Source organism: Corvus cornix, chromosome 3 (assembly GCF_000738735.6).
Source record: "Corvus cornix cornix isolate S_Up_H32 chromosome 3, ASM73873v5, whole genome shotgun sequence".
In the NCBI taxonomy this organism is placed as follows: domain Eukaryota; kingdom Metazoa; phylum Chordata; class Aves; order Passeriformes; family Corvidae; genus Corvus; species Corvus cornix.
This window is the reverse complement of record NC_047056.1, coordinates 77,937,111-77,964,804: the sequence shown is the minus strand read 5'-3', so window position 1 is coordinate 77,964,804 and position 27,694 is coordinate 77,937,111. Positions and strand designations below refer to the sequence as shown.

The 27,694-nt window shown below is 42.4% G+C and overlaps 1 protein-coding gene across 7 annotated transcripts in view; it reads right to left on the bottom strand.

The window, feature by feature from the left end:
* BACH2 (BTB domain and CNC homolog 2) overlaps positions 1-27,694 on the bottom strand; it is a 187,790-nt gene that overhangs the window by 41,151 nt on the left and 118,945 nt on the right. For 6 of the 7 annotated variants that reach the window (XM_039568570.1, XM_039568571.1, XM_039568566.1 and 3 more), the window contains one exon: positions 8,199-8,453. In XM_039568570.1, the coding sequence (XP_039424504.1) occupies positions 8,199-8,441 (243 nt within the window). In that variant the 5' untranslated portion in view covers positions 8,442-8,453. Of the gene's footprint in view, positions 1-8,198; positions 8,454-20,593; positions 20,694-27,694 lie in introns of all 7 variants that reach the window. The other variant, XM_039568568.1, reaches the window with a different exon arrangement.

Sequence of the window (27,694 nt, the reverse complement as noted above, 5' to 3'; positions counted from 1 at the left end):
CTTTTAGTAGTGTTAGACTGCACTGGGACTCAGAGGTGTTTGCTGGCTGTCTCTTGTCAAAATGGGATAGATGAAAATTCATTACAACACAAAAATCCTGGAATAAACCAAACATTTTGCTCTTCAGTTTGCATCAAATTTAACAGAATGTGTGTGTTTACTTCTTCCTCTAAAAAAACAACCCTGTAAAACTCACAAAGAGCACCTCATTCCCGCATCCTAGTACCATTCAATTGCCTTCTGCTCACCTAAAACCCGTACTTCACTTCCAAACTGAACCATACTTCCTAGGCTTAATGTTTGTTGACTGCTGCAATGCATCATTTGAATACATAGCATATTCCACCCCATAACATGCTCAATTTCACTAGTAGCTGAGAAAAACAGTCAGTCTGACAATATTCACCAGGGAATCCTTGTCAGAAAGTGCTGTATGAAGAGTAAAAATTTTTTTTTTTGGGTCTTGGGAACAAAACTTGGTATTGGAATCAGAAAGTCTCTTGAAGGTTGTGGTGTCTCACACTGTGAAGCTGACAGGTGTCTTCACTGGACCTTACCTGTCTGTTTAGTCAAATGCTCAGCCTGTATTTCTGGACTCTTTAAAGAGCAGATACCTGGTTTGAAGTCATTAAAGAAATTGAAAGGGATTTTTAGAGAGAGAGAAAGCAAAGGTAAGAGAATTGTAAGTGTAGAGGGAGGAGAGGGAGAGATCTTTCAGTCTGCAGGGCCAGAGTGCTCAGAGAGCTGAGGCACAGTCATGGCTCATCCATCTCATTTTCATTAATATATATTTGAATACAGCAAATAAAACCAAAAAACTAAAAAATCCCAAACACAACAAACAAAACCAACCCACCTCCTGTTACACATCCTTATTGCTTCTTCTCATGCCCTTAACGTAGGACATACTATTCAAGATATCTTTTACAACTTAAATTATGTTTGTTATATTTGACCAAGAAAGTTTCCACGCTGCAAACTGCCTTTACACCAGCGAGTGCAATCACAGTCAATGAGGCCAATTGAACAGTAGAGGCAGGCAGGGGTCTAACAAAGGCAACAAAATTGAGTCCACTTATTGCAGTGGTGAATTTTGTTCTGCACATTCATCTCCCTATCTCCTTTGACAGTACACTTTTATATGCCTACTTGAATAAATAAATATATTGTACAGCTACTGCTGAAGGGGGGGAAAGGAGCTATTGCAAGATTTTCTCTACTTAACATGCATGTATACATGACTTCTGTTTTGCTTTTTGAAGCCTAGCTCTCACCACAACATAGAGGTATTTTGCTTTTCTCCACCTGAAAAGATCAGAGAATGTTATAAATAGCAAGACAGCCCTCATCAGAAAATAATGGAAGTTACATTATGCGGAATGAAAAGTATGGGGCTAGTTTCTTCACCACACTTGAGGCATGAAAAATTAAGCAGTGCTGGAAGCCTTTGCAGTGATACATGGATGGAATTTCATATCACATCTTGAAGATCTTGTTTCTATTTTATTGCTCACCTGCTAGAAACAAAGTACATCATTTGCACCTTGTACTGTGCTACATAAGCATCACACATAAAACAACATCCAATTCTGCCTCATGGTTTCCCCTGAATTAGTGTCCTGTCATGTCAGACTTCAAAGAGTACCCAAATGCTCAGTTTTAGTCTCACTACAGAGCTGCAGCCTCCAGTCATCCCTCTGTGTGGTCAGTGCTGGCACTGTGAGGCAGCATGAAAAATAACACATTCCCTAGGAGGAATTTAGAGAACCAAAGACCCAACCTTCTATCCATATGGACTGACTGAAGTGGCATTACTGAGGTAAGGTTGAAGCATGAGTAAGTTTGAAGCTCGACTTTATTAGAAGCCTGATGGATATAACCCTTTGCCACTACAAAAAGCTCTGCAGATGAAGGGAATAATGGCTTTCAGGTTCTTGCCACCTCCTGAGCCAAAGCAGAAATAATTCTGGCCAGTGCTGCAATCTGTGAGGAACATCAATGGCCAATACAGTCATATAAAGAGAAAACCACATTACTGCTTTCCATTCTCTAAGAGCTAGCCTTAGCTACTCCTAATATATCTCCAGGATGCCAATGAAAAAGGGTCTTTTGTTGTTCCCTACTGTGTTAAACATCCCTCCAGCTGGGACAGAAACTTCTTGCCCTCTTGCTCCTCTTTTCCACATTTATCACCTCTTTCACTCTATGCTCCTGTGCAGAGCACTCCCAGCTCAGTTCCTATATTCTTCAAAGATATTATATTTATATATACAGAGAATACAAAGAAAGGAAAAAAGACAAAGTAAGAGAGCACTGTTTATTTTTAGGGAGATTAAAAGGAATAGTAAGTGCCTTTATCCAGCAGAGTATATAATAGTTGACCTCCTGCATCCTGCCTTTGATTTTCTCCTCATCACAATCATCTCTCGTTGGCTAATTCCCAGCATTTTTCCCTCAGGCTGGCAGGTTGGCATGGATGGTTAGCAGCTGCCAGTATTTCTCCTCCCTGTCAGCTACGAACCATGCTAATGTTAGATGCCTGGCTCAGTCCCACCCAGGGTGCTGCTGCATGCCTTCGCTTCCAACATACTCAGCTTTTGCCAGCCTTGAATCCCAAATCTGAGGTCCTGTCCTGCCTTTCTCCCTGCGAAGCTTAACCAACCGTGTGAGGGAGTTAACCCATGCCAACCAAAGAAGCAGATGACAAAATTCACAGGACTAGACCCTGTGGGGAAAAGGGAGGTTTTGCAGCAGTAAAGGTGATGCCTTAGGTTTTAACTTTTATATTTTTCAAATCCTGTACTAGTGTGTAACTCTGAAGTTTCTTGTAGCCTGTTAACTTCTCCTCTCTCATGCTGGTTAGACATAACAAAACCTCTCCAAGCTTGCTCTCCAAGGACACCCAGATTGTCCTAGACCCAAAATGTGTAAACTAGCATCTTAAGAAGGGGAGTAAACTTGGGGAAATTGCATAATTAACTGAAGTTTTAATTGGAGAATTGATCCTGATATGCAAATGAACCAAACCAATAAAAGTGTGAAGCACTCGTGACGTGGGGTCCATCTTGGGTGTAGCCTTTTTGACTGCCCAGGGTGTACCTCTGAAGGCCCTTCAAATAAATACCTACCTCTGTTCCCTTATTCTTGTCTAGCCTCTGTTTTTAGGTGGCCACCCCAGGCATCAAAGGAGAGAGAACGTGGAGAAATTCAGCCTTTGGTGTGTGCTTACATCTACTTTGAACATCATTCTCTTAACAGCAAAGGAAAGAGCTGTGTGGATAAATCCCACAACCTCATCTTAAAAGAGATGCTGCTTCCTTTTGCCCCTTGGAAGGCTTGGACACCACAGATAGCTCAGTTTAATCCTTTTGGAAGAAAACATTTCCAGCAGACAGTTCATTACACTAAAAAAAGGTCATCACTCTGAAACAGATTCATGAAATCTGAGCGCTACAGGTAAAACGAACCAACCTACTGGAGAAGCAAGTTTCTAAAACTTGAAACAGAAAGGCTGGTATCAGACCAGTGCTAAAGAAAGCTTGGTCTGCTGTTTCAGAAGACTTTTGATTAGCTTCATCTGAGAGGAAGGCATTTGGTGCTCTCATGGATGGTGAAAATTCTTTTCAATTGTAAGCCCCCAAATCAAAAAAATGCAAGCAAGGTTGAGAATCTCTATTTCCAACCTGTAAGAATCTAATGCCACTGAGGAGTTTTACTTGTTGCTGTTTCTATTTCTGTCTTTTCACCATGTAACTGCACCCCCAGCTTTCAAAAGAGTGAGTGAATAAGGTGTTTGAACAGAAGATGTTCCCCTGTTCGGTGCCCAGTTTTCAGCTTGCCCATGCAGACTCACCGTGCACTTCCATTAGCAGAGTTAGGCAGGTAATAATAGCAAATAAAATAATAGCAAATAAAAAGCCCATTCGATGAAGCACTGGCTCCTTCTCAAGTAAAGTTGAGTACCACTACAGCATGAATGACTCAATCATCTACTCGAGAGCTATTACTTGCAGCGATGAAGCAATGTTAATTGGATAACGGCCTGCTGCCAGCTAATATTGGCATGACCTACAAAACCCCTGGCTGACAGCCGTGTCTCTCTCCATCACACCTTTTTTTGTAGTCTGGATGGGAAGTGGAAACCATTAAAAAAGCCTCATAAGTGCCATTTAACTTCTTATCATAAATTAAAAACTTAATTAAGTGCCTTGTTAGAGGAAGGAAGACCAGTTTTTGTGATTAAATAAAACAAAACAACAGTTAGGGGTATGGAGTGAATAACAAACTTTACAGCTTCAAACTCAGTTCTTTGAAAGTATTAATTCTGGGTTGTGTTTACCAGCACCTGCTAGAGGAAAACTGCATAATTGCTGAAAAATACCCCGGGTGAAAAGCAGGCAAGGTTCTAGTTGTTTGGCAAAATGCAAATGAAGAAAAAAGCATAGAAGTTAAGAGCTAATGGGGCCCTCTTTTATGAGCTGTAGGCAGCTGAAACACTCCATTCCTCTAACTGGATCTGAGGGTTGATAGTTCACACACCACTCTGAGTTCACATCAGATAGTTCACAAGGCCACATCTGAGCCCTTGCTATTATGCAGCTGCTCTGTGCAGCTTGTCTACACACTGAAATATGTTGCTTTAACAAAAGGTGTGGTATGAAATCAAATTACCAAGACCAGCACAGAAGGGTTTATGGAAACTCTTCAATCAGTGCAGAATTAGCTCCATCCTGACTTTGTTTAAGTTGATTAAGGAAAGGTTTGAACTGAGGCACATTAAGACATGCTTGAACTAACCTGAAATGTCTAACACAAGGTTTTGCAGTGGTTTAAAACCCTCTAAATCCAACTAGTCCCAATTCTGTGTGTGCACAATGTCTCCCTACTGAAATGACTGGTGTATTGTAAAGACTGCTCTCACTTGTAACTGGATATAAACAAGAACTAATGTAAAAAACATCTGTTCCCTGTTTAGCTAGACAACAGTTAACAATGTCTGGATGCCAGATTAACGAAATGACCCCAACATGCTATGAAGTAAAAAAAAAGTCTGCAGTTTAGACTTCAGAGGCAGATTTACTGCTTTGAATAATCAGAAATAAGTTATTTTCTTTGATGTTAAGCTTCCTCACACCAACATAACATGAATGTAAAAGCTTTATATATAAAGCTTTATCCAGATCCAACATGAAACCTTTGAGAAATAATAGTAACAACAGTGCCCTTTCTCTGCAATGTACTTCAACAGTTTTCAAACTACGCCAGAATTTAAAATACAGTGTTTTTGTGGTTGACTTAAAAACAGCTCTGTGAATTTATGAACGATTGTCACCTTCAGAGAAGTTTTGAACAGTGAAGACTATATTTAAAAATTATTTTCAGTATCTGTTTTTCTATAATATTTCACACCAACATAAATTGTCTCTAAGCACAAAAAAAAGTATTCACTCAGGATATTCACTTTCAACTTTTGTTTGAAATTTTTCCACTGGAAGAATAACCCCTACATGACAGAGTAAGTCAGTTTTCACAGATACCTTAAGAAATAACTCACTGCTGCCAGAGGTCTGCAGACCACAGACTGAAAACAGTAGCCTTGGGAAGCGTCCTTAGCTTGTGAACCAAAGATGACCCTGCTAACTTCTTTAAATGCAGTATAACTAAGATGGTATTTCCTCTGCTTTTCAGCTCTTAAAAACCAGGAGTGTTTCAGTTCCTCTTGCAGGGAGCTCTGACACTCTTGGATGCACTTCCCATATCTCTCCACAGGCACCTACCGAAGTGCCCAGCGCTGTGAAGCCAAGTAACACTAGAAGCAGAGATGTGCATCTTAACCAAGAAGTAACTGAGAAACAGCAAGGTGCATCAGGCAGCTTTCCTTATCCCAAGTGACTAGCTTTGTGAGGAAATTATTTAGCTGACCACCTCACACACAGCTGTTCAAGTAAAGTAGCCACCAAGAAAACTAAGATGCAATGCATTTAGCAGCAATTAATTTGCATGTAGAAAATATCTGTACAAGTAAGCATTGGTAACTGTCATTATCTTTTTTAATAGGCCAAGAGAGCTCTTTTCCAGGATGAGAAAGTTAAAGCCCTTGTACTCTGCAACTAATAGAAGCACATGGCAAAGTAGCAGTGGTGGTCTTAGGAGAGGCATAACAATTTCAGAGCTCTTGGAAAAACCATAAGAACTAGATTCACTACTTCTGCAACTCCATGAGCTTCACTGGAGCCATAAGAGCAGCCAGTGTAACCCTAAGTCACTAAAATGTTTTGATCTTTCATTGAGATGCATTCTAAAATGTAAAACTCCAATACTTCATTTATTCAAAGGGGATTTGCTTAAATAGAAATAATTTATGGTTGAACTGGAGGATTTTTTCTTAGACAGTATCTCATATAAAACACATAGAAAGACAAACCTTTGTATTTTAAATCTTTAGTGTCATATTAATATAGGACTGGGTGACCAAGTGCAGACACATCATAACCCCTCCACTGGCCAGCAGCTCAGCACCTCACTGCTGCTGAAATTAGAAATCTTCTAATTTTCAATCTACTTTTACTGAAAGCCAGTTGAAACCAATCAGTGCTTGAGTCAACAGTGTCTTTTAGCATTGAAGAGAAAATCCTCCATTCAGCTGTTTCAGCTCCTCTGCCTAACTAGAGCTGCAGCACACTCAGTTGTCATACCAGCAGTATGAACCTGCCATGGTCCTTTCTTCTCCTCCTTTAGGCCAGGCTCATTCTTCTGAACATCTCAGTCACTTTTCTACATGCTTATTTGAATTTCTATTATTTTTCTTTATGTAACAGGACCTGAATTATATACAGGTGTTTCACTAAGGCTTCGATAGTCTCCTGCCATTTCATACCTGTGTACCCTTGGGCATGTTTTGTCACCTCTCTGCTCCTACCCCTGCTTTGTGGCAAGAAAGCAATGTGACACTGACTGAGACTCGATTCTTCCACTGGAAATTATTAGCGGACAGTGCAGAATCAAAGTGCGCATCCTAGTGCGTCCTCTGCAATATCTCTAAACTCCTATGTCTGGGTTGAAGTGTCTTCATGAGTAATATCCAGTGTCAGGACTCATGAAGTCACAGCCAGTGACCTACTTCTAATGCTCTCCAACTTGTGCTGTGACAACATCACGATGCTGCTGAAGTCTCTGGAGAACTAAACCAGAGGGGGAAAAATGATGTGTGACACTTTGGGACCTGTCATCATTTAAAAACCCACCATGCCTCTTCAAGGGCATTTAGCAAATGATGGTGAAAAACCTTCTGAATGCCAGAGTACCTTCCCACTGAGCAACTGCTGTGCTGTGCCCTGGGTACATTGCCGCTCTTCTCATGCCACCTTTCCCAGCCGGAGACACCAGGCAGGCAGTGCCGAGGCAGCAGGTGATGGCAGCCCTAGCCATCAGGCATGCACCTCCCCTCTGTGGGCAACAAAGCCACCAGCATGCCCTATGGTAGCTGTGCTGTCATGGCTGTATGGCTGTGAGGAAATTACAGTGGGGGTGGAAGCCAGCCAGTGAGATTCTGTGATAAAATAAACTTTCCAGTGAGGTATGTGTTTTCTACGTCCCTTGGCTTCCTGCTGTGGGAGTCACACTGCATGACAAAACCTCTGCTTTCTGACAGACTGTGTTCATGGTTTCTCAGTGGAAAACACAGTTAAATCCCAAACTCTTTATGAGGGGAGGTGTGAGGAAGCCAGTCTGAATAAGGTGCAGGAGAGCGTAAAGAAGTGGAATAAAGATATGAGCTGCCAGAGAGGGGTGGACAGCAATGAAACTCCCAATAACATGACAGCTCAAATGATTTTTCAGCAATAACCTGCCATGTAGCTGTCGCATCACTCCTTTCAAATTTCCTGTCTAGAAGAGCAGAGGAATATCAGGGTCCTAATACTGCCCTGAATGAGGCTATGGTAATTAAACGTTTGGGTACAATTCCTTCAGCAGCAGTGACAAAGGCGAGCTGAAGCATCTTAAAGCTTTGCCTCCATAATAAGGCTGGCGTGGTGTGAACACGTCCATCCTTCAGCGATTCGCAACCCACCCAAACACAAAAAGCACATCCTGAGCCGTGCTGGGGCAGCCACCGACACCTGTGCCATGCTCCCTTTGGCCACCACGTGGGAAGAAGGGGCGCGTTGTTACGGCGGGGGCACGGCAACATACTGTACCTCTTCCGGCAGGCTGACCACCAGGTCATTTTCCGTCTGCCCTACCAAGGCCTGCAAGAAGTACTCGCTGCAGGCAGCCAGCACAGCCCGGTGGGCGCGGAACTCCTTCCCCTCCACAATCAGCGTCACGTCACAGAGAATGTCCTGCTTCCGCTGGTCATTTAAGCAGAGGAGAATATTGGTACAGTGCACCGTTGACTCATACACATACATGGGGGAGTCAGTCTTCTCATCCACAGACATGCCGTTCACACCCTGCAGGGGACAAGGGAGAAGAAAGCAGAAACAAGGTGGTGAGGAGCAGCACGGTCCCTGCGTGAATGCGGTATGGTGAGATTCAGCCCAATATCGGGATAACTCAGGACCATGGCCAAGCAGCCCATTAATGCTTAAGTCCAAGAAAGTTCCTAGGGAAAGATATCGCGATTGATACTGGTTTGATGCCACCAGATTTCACCCTGTCATGCTTGGATTACCTACTTGCCCCACCAACTTCCCCCCTCAAAACCAAAATAGGGTTTGGACGGGCTGCAAAGTGCTTTTCTTTGACCACCTACTATGCGTCTCCAATTTCCAATTTAGTAATGGCAATAACATGGGGACATTGGAAATTTTAGAAGATTTTAGAAAAAAAAGATGCTAGAGTTACTGTTGGGTTTTCTAATGGTGAAAAAAAAGGGCTTTGCGCTTGCTTCTGATATTTTCAGATCAAAGGGAAAAAGCCCTCAACCCCCCCAGTCTACTCTCTGAAGACCTTGGCTCAAGTAAAAGGCAAGGTGGAACTGCACCTGATGAAGACAAGCCAAGACTAACTACAGCAACTTAATTTCTCAATCAGAATTTTAGGCCTTAAGAGGGAGAGATATTTAGCGGCTCCAGAATAAATCTGTTTCCATGTATGGCTAAAGCAACACGCCTTCATCAGTAGCTTAACGCCATTTACAGAAGAGTAGATGTTTCTGAATTCCACACCCACAGACCCAAGAAAATCCCTTGACCTGTATGGATGTCTGGCTCCAGGCAGCACATGGGTGCTGGGGCTACTTCTGCCTGCAGGTCTCCCCCTCCTTCTAACAGCAAAGCAGAGGTTGGAATGATGTAAGACACCCATTACACACCCATTACTACTGTCTGAGTCAGGGAAATTCTCTGCCTGATGTTCTGCAATTTCTGACACATGTAGAACTGGGAAAGCCTCTGAACACTGGGACTGGATTTGTGATGGTGGAAGGAAACACCTTCCCCCAATACCCCACACTGCATGAACCCCCTTTGCACCTGAACACATTGAAGTAATTAATTTACTCAAAACTTCTTCCCTAGTGTTAGACTGAATCCTCTTTTCATTATTTTCCCATTTCAACTTCTCTGAGTAGGAAGGTGTAAAAGCCTGTGCTGTGACTGAACATACCATGTATCCCAAACTAAACCCTCTTGTTTTCAGGCTTACATGGGGAAAAGGATTATTTGTATGTATTACTCTATCTGTTGTTGAAGGGAAAGTTCTGCAAATGCACAAACCTGCAGTATTTTTAAGGAATTATTTCTCCTTCTTGAGAACAACAACTGCCTTCTGAGAGGTAAAATTCAGAGGCATCAAGGGCTAAGGGTAAGATGATGGTATTTTGGTATAGTATTGCTGCATTGCAAATATCTGACTACTGTATCAAGTAAAAGCAAAATTCCTCTTCTGCTACTTTCCAATGTGGATCATTGCAGCATTCTCCTTTGCTAGTGCAATATACAGGCACATTGCTAGACCCAACATGACTTCAAACTATTTCTCTTGCCGTGAGTTCAAACTAGGTTACCATTTTCCTACAGTGCCATTTGAAAGACACTAATCATCTAGACAAGAATGGACTTAAGAGGACGCACTTGTTACTTACATTTACTAGACTTCTCAATTGTAACTTCATCTTCCCACCTTTATACAAGTATTTTTAAGCCAGTGGCTACAATGACTCTGTACAAAACAGGTATTTTTGCCAAGAGTGCAAAACTGTACTGTTACTGGAAGTCTTAATGGAATGCTTACAGATTCCCTTTTACTGGTATTTTCAATCTTTATGCTGACTCACGCTACACTTTTGAGCACTCAGCTGAAATGCTTACATGAACAGAAAAAACCCCACAACCAACCAGCACAGATTAGCCCTTCAACAACTTAACATCTAGACAGAAGATACATAGCTGCTAATTGATCTGCATACAGGCAGGGGAGGGAGACATTTCGGGGGGTGGGTTATACCAGCTGGATTTCTTGACTAGAAAAAAAAAAATTTTTCTCTGTATAAATTGAGACTAATGAGGAGAATTGACAGCAATCATGTTATTAGCACTCCACCAAGGTAGAAAAGAAAATGACACTTAGCTCATCTCACTCACAGCTTTCTGTATAACTAAACCCCGATGCTAATGATAGCGCTATAATGATGTTCTAAGTGGTCACTCTTGCGTGCTATGAAATGAAAGAGTTTACAAGAACAATCTAGTGGGAAAACCTGAGAGTTGCAAATGACAATGCAAAGGGGAAAGCAGTAAGCTTTTTTTTTCCCTTTATTTTCCAGGCATGTCTTATGCCTGTAATATCTCAGATGACAAAAAAAAGGACAAGAAACCTGAAACCCAGCAGATAATGAATAGAACATCAATTATATTTTCAGTGCCTTAGAAAAATCCCACCAAACCCCAGCTAGCCTGAAATTGCAATCCTCTCTTACAGTAATAGTGCAATTTGTGTGAATCAAACCCTGAATTACTTGGTTACTAATTAGTAATTTCTCACTTTTTAACTACAGCTCTCATCAAGTGTATTTTTTTAAAAAATTTGCTGCATGGGCTGTGAAGTGCTGAAAATACCATGATGTATTTCCCCGCTGGTGAGCAAGCCTGCCTTCTCTGCTAGGAAACCAGAGCGGTGCAGTCCTGGGCTGCTGGGGCTATAAACTGCACCATCCTCTCCAGCGGATCCCCACCTGCGCTCTCGGGAAGGACCTCCACCCAGCTGCCTATAACATCGTACTTTCCCAGGGCTACTGTTGTGACTCCAGGGGCTTCCTGAAGGTGGACCCATGCTGTTCCCCTTCCCACAGCCCCTGAGGATCCATGTGGATGCCCTGTCTGGCAGCTGCAATCTCAGCCTTCCACAGACTTCCCCCTGACCATGCCCCTGACCCCTTTAGGAAGCACCCCAAGCCCTGCATTGCGCACAGGGAAACTGGGTCTGGGCTACAGCTCAGGACCACCTATTTATCAGCTTTTAATGTTTCAACACAAGTGATTTACAGTCTTTCCTTTTCCACGATCTGCCATCGACCAAATGACCTCCAGACATGAGGTGTTTCCTCTCCAAGAGGGCTTTATCCTGCAGGAAAGGCGCAAGATGGTGAAACCCTTCACTGGGAAGTATATTGTTCATTTTCACAGGGAAAGGGTTTAGAGGGCAAAGAGAAAAGGTCACTGTAGGACTTTGGCATGTAGTAGCACGAAAATTAGCAGAATTCAACTCTTTTTTTTTCCCCTCTCCTTGGAAGAAAAAGACCCAGGGATCTGGTATTATCTCTGAACTCTGAGGCAAGCTGGGCTGCAAGCCTTTTACACAGTGTTAATTCAAACTGCATCATTTTTTGCTGAATTCAGTATTATGCTGAGTTTGCAGAACCTTATTCATGGAAATCATTGCTACACACTTGGTATTTCTTCAGACTGAAAAGAGAATGTCTTAGCAAGCCTTTCTCTGGCTCAAAAGAACATGCTGTGCATTTGTTTGCATATAGGTCACTGTGCTGCCAGAAAAAGCCTCTATGAAACAAAAGTTTCCAGAAACTGGCATGAGCTACTGTGGGCAAGAAAAGCACCATTGAAACCTAGGCAGAAAAGTTGCTGGTAAAGGCCAGCAACTGCAGTGAAGTGAACTGAAAGGTTGCTTACACGTTCCTTCCATGGTGATGGGTGGAAGATCCCACCAAACCCTTCTGCACAGGCAGCATGGAGGAAGCATGCAAAACCTCAGGAGACCAAAAATGTTGCTCATGGAACATCCGAATCACTCTGTGCGCGCTGTCTGCACTGGCTGGCGCTCATCCAAAACTCTCCAGGAACTCATGAACACATTGACTGAGCTGCTACCAAAAATACATTACCTATCACAGAAAAACAGCTCCTGCCTCACAAGACTGGAGCACACGCAATGTGGTGTCTGTTTTTAAAGGGAAACGTGAGGGGAGAGAAAATCTTATCAAGACAGACCAGAAAGTCCTGCATCAGAACTGGGCTAATTATGTGAAAAGGTAAATCTCTATCATGGCAGAGCTACAGAGCACTTAACCAGGCAAATTATCATCGTGACAAAGCAGCATGGCTTCTTCAAGGGGAAGTCATGTCTCTGATGGGCTCTATTAGAATTCCTGAAGTGTGTCAAATTAGCAGTGAGGAACACTGGTAAGTGTAATTAGTGTTGACTTTCAGAAATCCTTTGAAAAAAACCTTTAAAAATGGCTGTTAGAGAAACTCAGTTGCCATAAGCTGAGAAGTTGCATCAGACTGGAAATCACTTAGGATAAACTGTATTCTACAGAGGAGGAATGCAGGAGCAATTTTCAGCAGGTTAGCAGTGAAATTTCTCCAGAAACTGGCTTACATCTGGCTGTGGTCACACTGTTCAACATGCCCGAGTTCCTCTGATCTCTGGAGCTACAGCAAGGCTGGGCACACTTAGTTCTTGCATGGCAGACTGCCTGTATGTACAGGCAGGGTCCTCACAGCAGCCTGCCCACTCTTCCTGCAACGTCATTGATAAGGTTGAGCCAGACACTGGGAACAATTTGAAACAGCAGAGGTTTAGACTGAACATAAGGAAAAACTGAGGAACAGGATGCCTGGACAGGCTGTGATTCCTGACCATTGAAATGAACCAAAATTGTACCCTGTCCTCATAGCAGGATGCTTGTTTAGTTTTCCTTGAGAGATTTCACAGTCACTGCAATAAACCGTATGTACAACTGACCACTGCTGCATGTTACTGGGCAAAGAACTCACTGCATATATCAAAGGATGAGTTACTTCTAATAAAAATATCCAGAGCCACATTACTGAGAGTACAAGTTTACATGGGATGAATATTTACACGCTGCAGCATGTATATTCCACTGTCCAATATTCCACAGACAATATTCCACTGTCCAACAACAAATGTGCTTATATTATCCTTCCTGACCTACTAACCAGTGCCTCAGAAACAAATTATTTGATGGATATCAACGCAGATAAAACTCCAAATCGATTGTTTCCTAGACCTCCTCAACCCCTGTGTCCCCAGCTGTGGGAGACAGCAATGGACATGCTGGCTGGTGCTCCCCTTTCTTGAACGGAAACTGAAGTTGTGTGGGACCAAGTTGCTGCAGGCAAGCAGTAGAAAACATCTGTCACCGATACCAGGGACTCCTGCTCCCACTGGTTCCAGCAGAGCAGCTGGTTTAGGACATGAGAAGCCACACAATGCTAAATTCAATTCATAAAAGGTGCATAAACTGCAGCAGAAGCATCTTTGTAGTCTGTCCATGGCAAACCACCAGCAAGGATGGGGGAAAAGAGGGACCCAACGGCACCATCTCATCCCCCTCCTTGTCCCCTAGGAGATGTTAACAGGAATCACATCTACAACAGTGCACAGAGGACTCCCAACAGCTTCACTGAGAAGGCCTAAAAAGGTTTATCAGTGTCTCCTCATTATGCCTGTAATGCTACATTGTAATAAAGAAGCCAACCGATAACACTGTGATTCCTCATTTAGGAATTGCAGTACCTGACCTGTTGTAAAATGAACCACAGGTTTTGCTTGGAAGCATAAGCTGGAGATCACATTTTATATCCTACTACTCAAGGTGACTCCCGACTTTCTCCTTATTGCATTAAGAGAGGATCAATACTCAACTGGGACTATTTTTAGTTCCAGTTCACATTCTCTCAATCAGCTCCACTAACAGTAAAAGAAATATTCTTAGGAATAGTTTGAAGTGGCCAGCTTGAACACATCTAAGGCTCTTTGGTCAGCAGTAGCTGGAGTCTGCATCACAGATTTGCACGTAAACATCTCACAGAATTTCTGTTCAACAGGATTCAGGCAGAGAAGGTGAAAAAATGCTCTTTTGTTCTGACATTTTCTATTGTTTTTTCCTCCTAACAATTTAGCAAAAGGTACTCAGAAAAAAAATGGGGAGAATGATGATAAAATAATGAAAAAAAGTTCAGAGCAACTTGTCCTTCTGACAAATGGCAGCAGAAGCACATCAGACTTGACAGTTTTTAGGGATAAACATGCACTGTTTTTAAGTGGCAAGTGGGAGGAAAATAATTTTCCAGGCTTCCTTCCCCATCTCCTAATATTTTTTCTACAAAAAGACTTGTTCTGTGTAATCAACACTTTGTTTTTAAAGAGAGTTATCAATAACTGACACTTCAGAGCTCCTAAAATGACCATGATTGTAATTGGTTATTACATTCTCTCAATTATAGCTATAACAACAAAGGATATGATTATATTGTCACTGCTTTCCTTTAAAAAGAAACTATTGAAAGGCCTAATGATTAATTCACCATTTTTGAGAGCTCATTGTAATGACAGCAGACTATATACAAAGGTCTCTTCAGTGAGCCCATTATTCAATTAATAAATGCTGAATACTGAGCAGTCATAGTCATATGAAACTCCCAAGAATTCTGTGAATTTTTAACCAATTAATTATCAATTACAACATCATAAAACACCAGCACAAAAATAGAAACAACGAAATTTAATTATAGCTTATTCTTCTTAGTTGCCGCAAATACTATACAAGACTGATTTTGATTAATAATTCATACAGCAATAAAGTATCAGGAAAGATAATTATACTGTGCCACAATTCTCACACTGATTTCTGTAATTACAGATTACAACAGTGTTAGCAATTTAAAAAGGTTAGGGAGCAGTAGTAATTTGCTATGTCATCCTCAGCAATATTAATGTCTTCTCCTCTGAGCACCCCAGATAATTGAAAATAGACTCGCAGGCCGCCAGGCTACATGGACTTTCCTCCTGCCAAACATACTGTGGGTGCCAGGGCCATTAGCAAGATTGTCTTAAGAAATGAGCTTTTCACATTGATCAAGTAGCTTCTGCTGTAAAGCAGAAGGTACATGGACAACTGGAAAAGACACTGTAGAGCATTCCTGGCTGGCAGCTGCAGACGTGTTGCTGCCAAGAGTGATGGCTGGTGCTCCTGACCATAGTGCCTTGAAGCACGACCTTCACTGGACTGTGAGTGGGAAAGGGGACAGCTAAGAGAAAGCCAAGGGAGAATTAAACCACAGGCCTTCTAGACAGGCAGGTCTGGCTGGGCACACAGCAGGGCCCTGCAGACATTTGCTAACATCTCCTAAAGGCAAGAATTCCTGTTGCTGAGGAGGCTGCATGGCTCCAACACATTGAGCGTCCACAGCCCAGGGAGTACCCTTGGAAATGCTGAGCAGCTGCACGTGGTTCAAGGGCCACAAACCAGTCCCCATTAGTTACACCACAGGCACTGAGCAGAAGCATCAGTGCCTGGGCTGGCTGCTGGGCTGGGCCATGAGCCCCTTTTCTGGCAAGCTTCAGGTGGATTCCAAATGGAGATGAGAACACTGGAAATTCCTTCCTTGGCTAAACTGACAGGAACAGGTATGTATCCTGCAGACTGGTTTTGAACAGCTCATATGCCATCACAGCGCAGAGGCTTTGATGTTGGAATTAAGTCCCACTGCAAAGTCATTCACTGCTTTTGTTATACTGGACCTAGACCCTACAGCACAACTGGATAGATACTGGGCAAAAAAAAAAAAAAAAAAAAAAAGAATAAAAAAAGAGTGACTCTGATCCTGCAGACCTTTAAAGAGAACTGCTGAATATAACTTCAATCTGTAGCATTTTGGTTACTCACAATGATTTTGCTATTGGCAGAATGCACACATGAGCAAAAATGTACCACAGCTTCATTTCTACAATGAAGGTTGTTTTTTTTAAAAGTATTGTCAGGATGCCCGTAGTCTCCATGATGAATGTTTATTTAAACCCCAGGTGTCTACTCTAAAGAAATTGTGCTTCAGGTTGTTCAGAGATCGGTACCACAAGGAGTCAGGGATTCCCAGTGGAGGTTGCTTTGAAGAGTCCAAACAGATTTATGCTCCACATAGAGATAAAACCTATTTCTTGACTTCAGAGGGTTGTGTTGCTATTGTTTCTTGAGAGAGTAACCCAGATGAACAAGGTAATGAGAGCTCACATTCTTTAGGGACTTTAGTTAACATGCAAATAATGTTTACACATGGCACATGCATTGACATATACATTCTATACAGGCCTACTAGGCAAAGAATACACATGAATATTTTTATGACTCAGTAAAAATTATATAATTATACTACTAATTTTCCTACACTGAGTGAATCACGCTTAGTTTAACATGCATTTTCAATGTTCTGTAAATAAACTGATGATGCCCTCAGGAAAGAGGCATGGTAGATGCGTGGAGGAAGACAGATTCATAGAATGGTTTGGGTTGGAAGGGACCTTAAAAGTCATCTAGTTCCAACCCTCCTGCCATGGGCAGGGACACCTTCCACATAGACCAGGCAGGAAAACAGGAGGAACAACAGAAAAACTGTCCTCTATCCTTATTTCTCAGGAGCTACTTAACTGACATATATGAACATGGAAAATAAGAAACACAGAACTCTTTCCTGACAAAATCTCCTCTTACAGTTTTCACATTGCTCTTTACAGTAGTTGGCTACGGTGAAGGGGACCGGAACTAAGTCTGCTACTCAAAATAGCTTATTCAAAGCAGAATGGGGAATGCCCAACACTGAAACACTGCCAGGAAACCACCAAGCACAACAAACAACATATTATGTTCTTCTGAAGCAGTCAATGGTTTCAGGACCTTTTGGATTGTTCTTGGGTGAGCTGGATTGCCGGATTAAAGAAACTGAGAGGGAAAAATGAAGTAGTAATTTGTCTTTATTTTGCCTTCCAGCTTGGTAAACTCTCTGAGAAAGTTAAAGGTCTCCACACAAACAGGGGCTGGAAATTCTGGCAAAGGCCCACTACATTCTTTGCTTTAATTGAGTGTTTTGGGGGGGGGGGGTTTGCTTAAGGAATGATACAGTGTTATGGCTCCTCCCTTTTTCCTAAAACACTATATACTTTATGTGTACCTCTGCGGGCATATGTGTACATGATATTGCCCTAATGCCACCAATATTTGGAAGCTACAAATTATGAACAACAGCACTGTGCAGCTCCTTTTAGCAGCCTTTGAATGTCAAAGATTATGCTAACAAGTTATTTGAATAAAAGCTATTAATTTCCTTTATGTTCTCTTCTCAACTTTAAAGCTCCAGTGGAATTCAGTGCTGAAGCTCTGTACTTGAAATTTTGATTGCTATCAAATGAGCATTGCTTTCACTTTTTAAAAAAAAGAAAGAAACACCAAACACACAAAAAACCCCCCCAAAAACCAACAAAGAAACAACCCCACAAAAAAAGCAGACAAGAAAGTTCTCTCTCAAAATTGTATTTTTTTTTCACTAAGCTGTACTAATTACTGCTTTTCCAGCCTATCTGCAGAACTGGTGGAAGCAGTTCTATCTGCTTGAGAGGCTATGGCCAAAACCATGCAAACATCTTTGACTACACAAATTGCAGAGGCTGCGAAAGCAACCCAACTCCATTTTCTCCTGTCATACTGCATAGCTGTTCTGGGAAAAATCTGCTCTCTTTGTTTTACCCCCTAAAATGCAAGCTTTTCATCTTTCCTGCAAGTTAGCAGGTGGTCAAAACATCCTTCATCTTTCCTTGGGACACAAACTGGCATGTCCTTTGGAACGTGTCTGTTGTGATTAATGTGTGAAGAGCAGGGACGCATGCAGTAGGTCACTGGGTTAAATTTGGGACAGACTTGTGTAGGGTGTAACTTCGCACCTTCTGCTCTCGGGAAAGAATACAGGTGTTGCCTTCTCCTTGGAGAGTGGGACACTATCTGTCTGTGCAGCATTTTCCACAACCAAAGGGATACCAAAAATAATGTTCTCCTTTGAAAACTGAAGGAAAAATATTTCTTTACAGCTAGATCATAGATTTTGACTGATCTATAACTAAGTAACTAAACAAACGAATAAATAAATATATTCTAGTGACAACTGCATTATGACCCACAGATTTACACATCTGAATCTTGGAAGTACCATTAATACATGCAAAAAGCAATTTTCATGTGTTTTTCTAGTGATCAAATGATCAGAAGATCACTGGAACGACTATTTAGAAACTCAGAGCAAGTGTCAAGGGGATACCTGGATTACATCAAGGGATTCTGACTGTGGTTTTGATCCTGCAAAGATCTGAGAATTTCCCTTTTGTTATCAGAAGGTTTAAGCAGGAATTGCAAGCCTTTCCACTACTCTCAGAGTCTGACATATGCCTAGATGCCTATTTAAAGTCCCTTTATCCATGGACTGGCCCTTATTCTGGAACTTGACTGCCTTTCCTGTTGTAGACAATAAATCGTCCCATGGAGAAAGGTGCACGGAAAGCAATCAATTCTGCTGCCAACACCTACCAGACTACAGCCAAGGTAAGGAGAGGATGTGAGACAGAAATGGGCAGTTGGACTCAGTACAATTGCAGTCTGAAGGAGCCCAGAGAAAAAGAAAAGATTTGATGTATTTGGGTAGTGGTTCTGAGGACAAGTAAAACCAATGTAGCATTTGCATCTGTAGTTTCTTACAGGTCTGCAAAGACAGCAGAAGGCAAACACAAGCTTTCCTTCTCCTGTAAGATCCAGAGGAGCTTATGAAATCTTCTTTGCCATGGTAAAGAACAAGGGATTAAAGCTACAGAGACTGCTATAAGAAGAACTTGGATTTTATCTTTCTTTGAGAACACTTGTATTATTTGTTGAGCTTTTCATGAAGCTTTTCGAAGCTTGTTTTTTTCTTTACCCCCACAGAACTACAACGTACTCAAACACACTTAAAGCTGCAAAAGCCATCAAATCAAATCAAATAGGAGATTAACGCCCCAAACTCAAAACTAAGCCATGCTTTATCCCAGGGAAACAGAGTGGTTTGATTATTTTTGTTTGAAACTCTGTCATGGGAGTTTTAATCTCAGGGTATTCCTTATATGGTTCACAAACCCGAAAGGCAGAAAGGACCACCTACTCTGGCCTCCTAAAGGCAAATCAACCACTGCCTTTATCACACAGACTTGCAATCCTGACAGAGCAATGAAATCCAGTGGTTTTTTTTTTTTGACAAGCTCTCTCTTCGACTGTTACTGGAATTATCTGTACCTTTAGCCTCCAAGTTCTCTTTTGACAGATTCTGAAATAGCTGTTCCACTATTTTACCCTGGACTGACGTCAAGCAAAACCAGCCATCAGTTCCCCGGGACATCCCTTTTATCTTTTTGAAATATTGGAAATACAGTTGGCAGCCCTCCAATTTTCTGGAATTTCCCATTTCCCAAGATTTATTATAAATTACCAGCCACTTAACAGAGTTTTTTGGCTACTTCCTTTAAAATTCCTGGATGTAAAATTAGTAGGATGTGAGAATGTTTAATTTCAACCACTCTTGCCTCTCAGATCCTCCTCTGCTATAAGCAGCAAACTTTCTCTTCTTTCCATATTACTGCACAGGATGGACATATCTTCTTCCACAGTTTCAAATACAAAAAACACCTGGGGAACACTTCTGCCTTTTCTATTTTCCCTTTTTGGATATTAAATTAGTAAATGTTTTATCATGACTTGTATTTCTTCGTTTAACCAGAATGGCTTCTCATTAGAGTAACTTTTTTGTTATTGATGGCAGTGTAAAATCATAATTTTGAGAGCTGGCAGAATATTCTTCAACAATTCCCAGTGCGTTCAACGCTTTTTACTTTAAATGCAATGTTATGCCAACACAACAGATTCTAACTTTGGAAAACATCTTTTTCAATTCTGAGTACAGCGTATGCATAAATTCATAATCTCCTAGTATACGATGTACCCTGATTGCACAAGGTCACTGTATGGGATTTGAGACCCCGTGATTCATGTTATTTAAGACTGTCCACAAATAATACAGTTTGACAAATTGCTTCCCTTCTTGCTTCATTTTCTCATGCATCAAGTCGCAAAGTTGTATTTTCCAGTCCATTTTTAAGAGAACCACTCCCACTGAAAATCCCACAGCTCAGGTACCACTCTCTCCAATGCCGCTGCTATAATGCTAGAAACCTGGCTAATAAAACGCCAAACAGTGTGATTCTTGTGCAATCCTAATGGTTTAGACTTACATATACCGGTTTAGAGTTACACCAGACTTACGCAAGGCTGGTTGATGTGGTTGGGTATTCACTGATGTCACTCTCTCCCTCTATGGTTATTTACAGCCCCCGTCTGCTCATTTGTCTTCAAGAGGAATGTACTGTTGGTAGAGAAAGAGGCCACTGAAACCAGACATTCCCACAGTCTCTGCAGATCTTAGCTTGGAGATCCACAAAATCCCAAGCCTTGTCCACCCTCAGCAGCATGGTGGGTGCCACCTGCTGCTACTTTCTCCCTTTCTTCTCCATTCACAAGGGGACAGACACTCCAGGACACCTTGGCTGTATCATATCTGAGGACAACACAAAAGAAATTAATGAGGTCCTTGTCGGCACAGTGGGAATCATCACTGCCACGCTACCTTCAGGACCATGGCACATTTGGTCAGGGCTGTATTTTGGGCAGCTGTGACCTGAGGAAGCTTTGCCTGGCTGATGAGATGTACGCCCATACCTACAGTCTGGACAATCTTTAAGAGAGAATGCTTTTTTTTCCTGAGAAGAAAAGTCTGTATGATTTTTCTGATGTGAATTGAGAAGCTATATTCTCCACAGATCTTGGAGACATGCAATTAAAGACTGTCAAATTTGCATGCACGCAGGATTCAATTGAAGGCTGAGCAGGCGATGTTATAACATTTCTCACTTGACTTGACAACCTTATATTCTTTTAACAGCTTTTGTGCATAATTTCCTTGCTTTAAACAAACTGAAGGTGCCATTGTATAACCTGACCCCTGAGCCCACGAGGGTGAGGATGAGGGTAGTAGCCAGGAGATTCCTGCTTCCCAAGCAGAACTGGCTGACAATCACTGGTCTGCAAAATCCCACCTGAACAGTCTGCAGCACCGCACCAAATGCAGATGGAGCAAGCAGAGCACAGCTCTGCAGGTCCCCCTGTTTTGTCAGAAACCTGACTTTCGAGGAAGAATTGAGCAGAAACTGCTAGCTGCCCTGGGCTTTCCTCAGCAAACTTTCTGGTTGGTCAGATGGATTTCCAGCAACGGCTGCAGCATGTCCCCAGCCCACTCTCCAGCTGAGATCTCATGCCTTTGCTCCACAGCATGAGGGCACCAGAGCTTTAGAGGAGCTCAAAAAAATGCTGAACATTGGGAAATCAACACATAATTTCAAGCTTTATTTTCCTTTTTATTTCCCCCTTAGCTGAAACATTTCGGCGGTGGTTTTCCAACGACAGTCTGAGAAAACATCACAGCAAGAAAACTACGACTCTGTGCACCTGAAGTCTGGCAAACCTGCTGTGGTTCAAGATAAGTTTTCATAGAGGGAAATTAGAAGACACAAGACAGCCAGTCCTGTTTCTGCTGCGCACATAGAGTAAGAAGCATCAGGAGGTCTGCATGCAACGGGACGTAGCTTGCACATTCCAGCACTTACTTATGAAGGTGTTGAGTGCCATTAATCCACGCTCTTTAATTAGATTTGGGGTCGCTTGCAACAAGTGGGATCAAGCCATAAAAGCATGAGGACAAGGAGATTAAACTACAGATTAATAATTATATAGTATAAACAATCTGGGATAAAATAAAACTCTTACACTCCACTGGAAATTGGCATATGTCCAGTTTATGTATAAAGCGGGAGATCTATAAAGCTCATTGATTAGTATTTCAAACGAAACTAATCTAAAAGCATTACTAATTATTAACTGAAATATGTAATACAAACAGCATGCTAGAAAACAATCAATACTTCTCCGTGCTTGCAAACCCCTACAGCAATTTTTGTGCTATAAAGGGGACCAGACTAGATGGCAAGCTCTAGTGCTTGCCAGGGAGTTTGTCTCATGGAAAAGAGAACAGTCCGCAATGTAAAAACAAGCATGCTTTTTTCTTACTTCTTCCCCCTCAACTTCTGCCTAACCTAAATGTACCTAACCTATATTGTAGACTGCAATAAAAAAAATAAACTAGTTAAAAAATCACTCCACAAGTCTTTCTAACTAAATCAATGAACTTTGTTTCTTGGACTGTCATAAGAATGCAATCATTGTTATGCAGGACCCAATCCAATCTTTTTAGACAAACTTGACCACATAGAGACATAGCTTCAGAAAAGGAAGAGACAATTTTCAGCTATCAGACTAAATGAAGATTTTGCCATTAGGACAGTTCAAGTCTTGTAGAAATAGGCTCAGTTAATTTGTATTTATCAGAGGTCAAGATCAGGTAAGTCCATCCACAGATTCATGCCATTACCTCAAGAATTTAAAGTGCTAGTAAGACACAGTTTGGTTATATGTCCAAGGGAATGTCAAAATGCTTTAAATAAATACCTGTTGCTTGATGAAATACAGGACAGCCACCACTGGATTATGAATGACACGATGCTATTCCATCACAGCATACTGTTCTCCAATACAGTGTCTTTAAAGCAGACACATATGTGCATGTGCCTATAGTTATAAATGTGTGTAATGCATATACCCACACATATATATGCGCATATATATATGCACACACATAGACATGTATCTGTATACCTGTGCAAACATATGCACAACATTCAATTGCTATCTCTTAAAAAATATGTATTATTATCATTGTGTGTTTCATGTCACCTGGCATGAGCTTTTCAAACATTAAAAAATGACATGTCTCTGTTAAGAGTCCAATCAACAAAGCTACCCATCCTTACATCAAGAAAGAAATGCTCCTTTTACTCTACAAATTAGGTGTCTCAGTATTATTTGTAGCCTTTATACCATGCATTTCTCACCTGAAGTACATATGCACACATGCATTCTTCTCTGCTACACGTGGCAAGAATTTTTTCCAAAAAGAGTACAAGAAAGAGAAGAAATTAAAATCCTGAAAAAGATGTTTGTGCAAATGTTTTTAGTAATAATAAAGGAGGATAGAGGCATGAAAAAAACCCTCTGAAATGGGACAATGCAGAAGCGATGGTGAAAAGTTGAAAGGATAGGGAAGAGCCAGGAGCAACATCCACAAGGATGTTAAGAATTGTGTTATTATGGATGTATGGAAGGGTTCAAGAAAAAAGAAGAGAAAGGACCTGGGTTACTTTGGAGAAACAGAGTCCTGAAGAGGCTAGGGCTCATGGATCAAGAGCTGCTCAGACGGAAAGGCAGAGGAGGGATGGCTGGAGACGTTTCTAGGGAGAAAGGTCTGTAGTAAGGGGGCAGGAGCCCAGTCCTGGCTCCATTGCTTCCAGGGAGGCAGAGGGGCTGGAGTGAGAACAGGGAAATGAATGGTGAGAAAGAGTGGCTATTGTCCAGTGTTTTCAGTGAGCAAAAAGAAATTGAAGAAGCTGAAGATAAAGCATTGCATACTACAGTGAGTATGTAAGGCTGTTGGGAGGGAGCAGAAGAAAAGAGGGCGCAGGCGGCAGAGAGAGAAATGTTTCACTGCCCAGAACAGAGAGGGGAGCGACTGCCAAGGAGCTTGAAAGAACAGTGGGAATGAAGGCAATGCCGAGAAAGAAGATTCATGGAAATTGTCTGTTCTCCCTCTGGGAGGTAGGATGATGCTGGGAGGTGAGGGGAGAGAAAAGTCTCAGGCACTCAGAGAAGCAAACAGGGAGAAATGTCAGAGTGGAGAAGAGATGAGAGGGGAGAGGTAATCACTGGTGAGAGGCTAGAGAGTGGGTGAGGACACGGTGCCAAGAGATGATAATCCATCTGATTAGAGAATTAGGCACAAGAGATGTCAAGCAAAAGGCAGAGAGCAGAAGAGGCTACGGATGTGGCAAGAAGACCCTGAGCTTAAAATAAAACTGTCAAGCAGTCCAAATACACCAGCCATGCACTTCCCCTCTGCCTGCCCCCTTTCTCCATCACACCATCAGGGATCAACTATCTTATTACTGCAGGGAACAAACAAAAATCCAGCTGCCCTCAGGCTGATCCTGGAGGAGCAACAGAATAGGAATGAGGAGAAATAAAAGCTGGCTGGCAGTAGCTGCCCGTGGATAAAAAGGAGACCTTTATCAGAGCTGTGCGGCTGTATTTGATTTATGAGGGCTTCTTCTTGCAAAACAGAGGCACAGCAGTGTAAATGGCTTCCTAAAGAAAGCCTTGTGGACAGCACCTCCCACAGATCAGAAAGAAAGGAAATGCGGATGTCCTGGGCTAGCCCGGGATGGCTTGGGAGCTGGGGCTCCTGGCTCAGGCATTCAGCACAAAGCTACTGGCACTGCGCCGTGCCCACGCAGGAACAGCTACGCCCCACGGCACCAGGATTCGGCTACACTGCGCCCCCAGCACTTTCTACGGCGGCTGTCACTATTTTGATTGTGAATGTAACATCCCCTTGTAATGAAAAGGCTCGGCTCCTCAGGAAAAGGACTACCAAGCACTGTAAAAATCCCTCTCTTTTTGACAAAGATGTCTGCTTCCAATTTAAGGAACAAAACACTGTAGTCTGGATTGCACACTACACATTTTTGTAAATGTTCTTTTGTAGTAGCAAGTAATTAATCTTGTGTTAGCACCCAAAAAGTGCCCACGAGTTTTTGAACTTGCAAACAGCTGGAAAATGCCTACTTAGGCTAGTGTGCACATCTTTGAGTAATTCCTATTTGTTAATTACTCTTCCAGAAGCTGCCAACAGCTATTCTAACATTTTTCTAACCAGGGAGGGATATCACATCACAGAATCATGTGAATTAACAATGAGACAGTGGTGAAGCAATGGGATAAAAATCAGAGAGTTGAGAAAGAAATTAAAGCTAATTGATTTGCACCAAAAAAAATTGCAGTATATAAACACCATTTCAGAAACAAAGGACATGGCTGGGGAACAAATAAACAAAAGTGAAACCAGCATTTGCAGAAGTTGTCAGAGTAGATTCCTTCTCTCGGTGACAGATGAGATGAGACTTAAGCCCAGGACCCCTTACAAATGAGACTTGCTAGTACTCCACTAACCCACTGCAACCAAAGCAATATTCCCCTCTGCAACACAACAGATGTGATTCAAACTGGCAAGCCATGGCACATAAAAGCATGATGCCTTCCCCTGCTCAGTGCAGTTTTTTGCAATATTCATTGCAATGGCCCAGAGGGAATTCCAGCTCACAGTGTGCAGAAAGCTCGCTGATGCTCCTGCACAGCAGAGAGGACCCCCACATGGCTGAAGGGGCACCAAAGGGCAACAAGCAGCGCTGTTGGAGGAACCACCTCGAGATGGAGCTGCCGATGAGCCGATGGGGCTCCCTTGGGCCTGTGTGGGAGGCGGGGGGAGGCAGAAGAGGAAAATCAAAGAGGTACCTTTAGATATGTGTGTGCACATTTAACTGTGGCAAGCTAATGCAGGATTTGCAATAGAACGCCTGCTCTGAAAATGGCAAAGGCAAGTTATTACCAGGATGAACATCCTTATTCACCATCTCAGGGGAAGCTCTGGCCATCTTCAAGCAAATGTCTTTTTCTTGGAATGCTGTTAAGCTGTGGTCATCAATCCTATTTAAGGAATGGGAGGAATGGCTTCATATCACTGCTTCCCCTCCTCACTCGATGTGACATAAAATACCAGCACATTAGAACAGGCAAAAGAAATGGAGCTTGGCTGGTAATGGCCACACTCGTGTATTTATTAAGCCGCTCAGGGAAGGAGGCACCAGGCTCAGAAGGCGCAGCTCCTTCATCGAATGCCTAGAGCAGCAGCTTCCTGCTACCAAGAGGTTTCCTTGAAATCCCTCCAGAATCACTTTGCAACCCAAGTGTAAAAGAAGCCACTTGCTGTGCTCTGATTGCCCACTTGAACTTTTTGAGAAGGTTGTGTGTATTTACCGTCAATCTTCAGCACTGTGTTGCCAACTGACTTGCGGTGGAAAGGCCGCAAAACCGGACGGGTGCACTTACACGACCCACACGCTGCTCTGCCCCTACGCCTCAGAAGGGCATGTAGAGAGATGGGGCAACACCCTCATGTGCTGGTGGGCCACAGGGGCACAGGCAAACCCCCTGATTTAGGAGCTTGTGCTGCCACTGCTGCGGCAGTAAGAAGAAATGATTCCCCTGACTTGGCTGCTCAACCAGATTGGCAAAATCTGTTAAAAGACAAGGTGATTTTCCTAATCATTACAGCCTAGACAGGAGCTGGAATTTGGCTCACATTGGCTGTTCAAATGCTTCACTACTGGGCACTGCTAGAGGGTTTAGCATCACCACGTTCGTTATCTCTCCCTGGCTTCATCTTGTCTGTGCTGTGTATACATAAGGACACATGGACCATGAGACTCCCAATGAACTCTTGTAATACCAGCTGTCATCAGCCACCTCGGAGTCAGGAAAAACATGCTTCAGCAAGAGATTGTGTCTATAAACATGGCAAAACTAATCATCCCAAGAAGGGTTCCCCTTCCTCTTAAAATTAGTAGTGTATACAGTCAGATAGCTCAATGTAAACACATCACTCTGAATTTCACCAGCTTCACTATCAAGCACTGTTGCACTGCTATGGAAGGAAAAGTATGAATCCTGTAGGAAGTCTCTGCTATAACAGATACTAAATCTGACATGTGAAGAGTTTTATTGTAGTGTTTCTAAAGGAGTGAAAAGGGAGAGAAAACATGCGAAGACTAAAACCATCAACACACCAAAGGTTACAAGAGAACTGTTAAATGCGTGTCCCTGTGAGAAATGGAGAGGATAGCTGAAGCCCCTCCTGTGACTAAGGCAGTGGACAAGCTCCAGTGAAGAGTCCAGGAGAGAAAAGAGGAAGGTAGTCATTAGATAGGACATCCCGGGTTTGAGAACAGGAAGGTTTTCCAGAAAAACTGCTCTAGGTAATTTAAGCAATCATTTGTAAAACACAGGACAAGAAAGAGCCCCCAGGACCAGCCATGGTCTGAGGACTATGCAAGCCACATCTCTCAAGCCAGAAGAGCTCAGATGGTTTGAAGTAAGTATTTCAATTCTTACAGATATTCTTAAATCTCATCTAGTTGTCCCTTTTTTCAGAGACAAAAGCAAAGTACTACATTCTGTTAAGTATGGTTGTTCCTCAAACCAGTGAACAGGATGCCTCCCGCAGTGCCCAGTGGTGCTGCACAGCTCAGCAGTAGCACCAGGATAATGGGATGCATACACCCTTGTATTCTATGAAGGAGCCTGTAC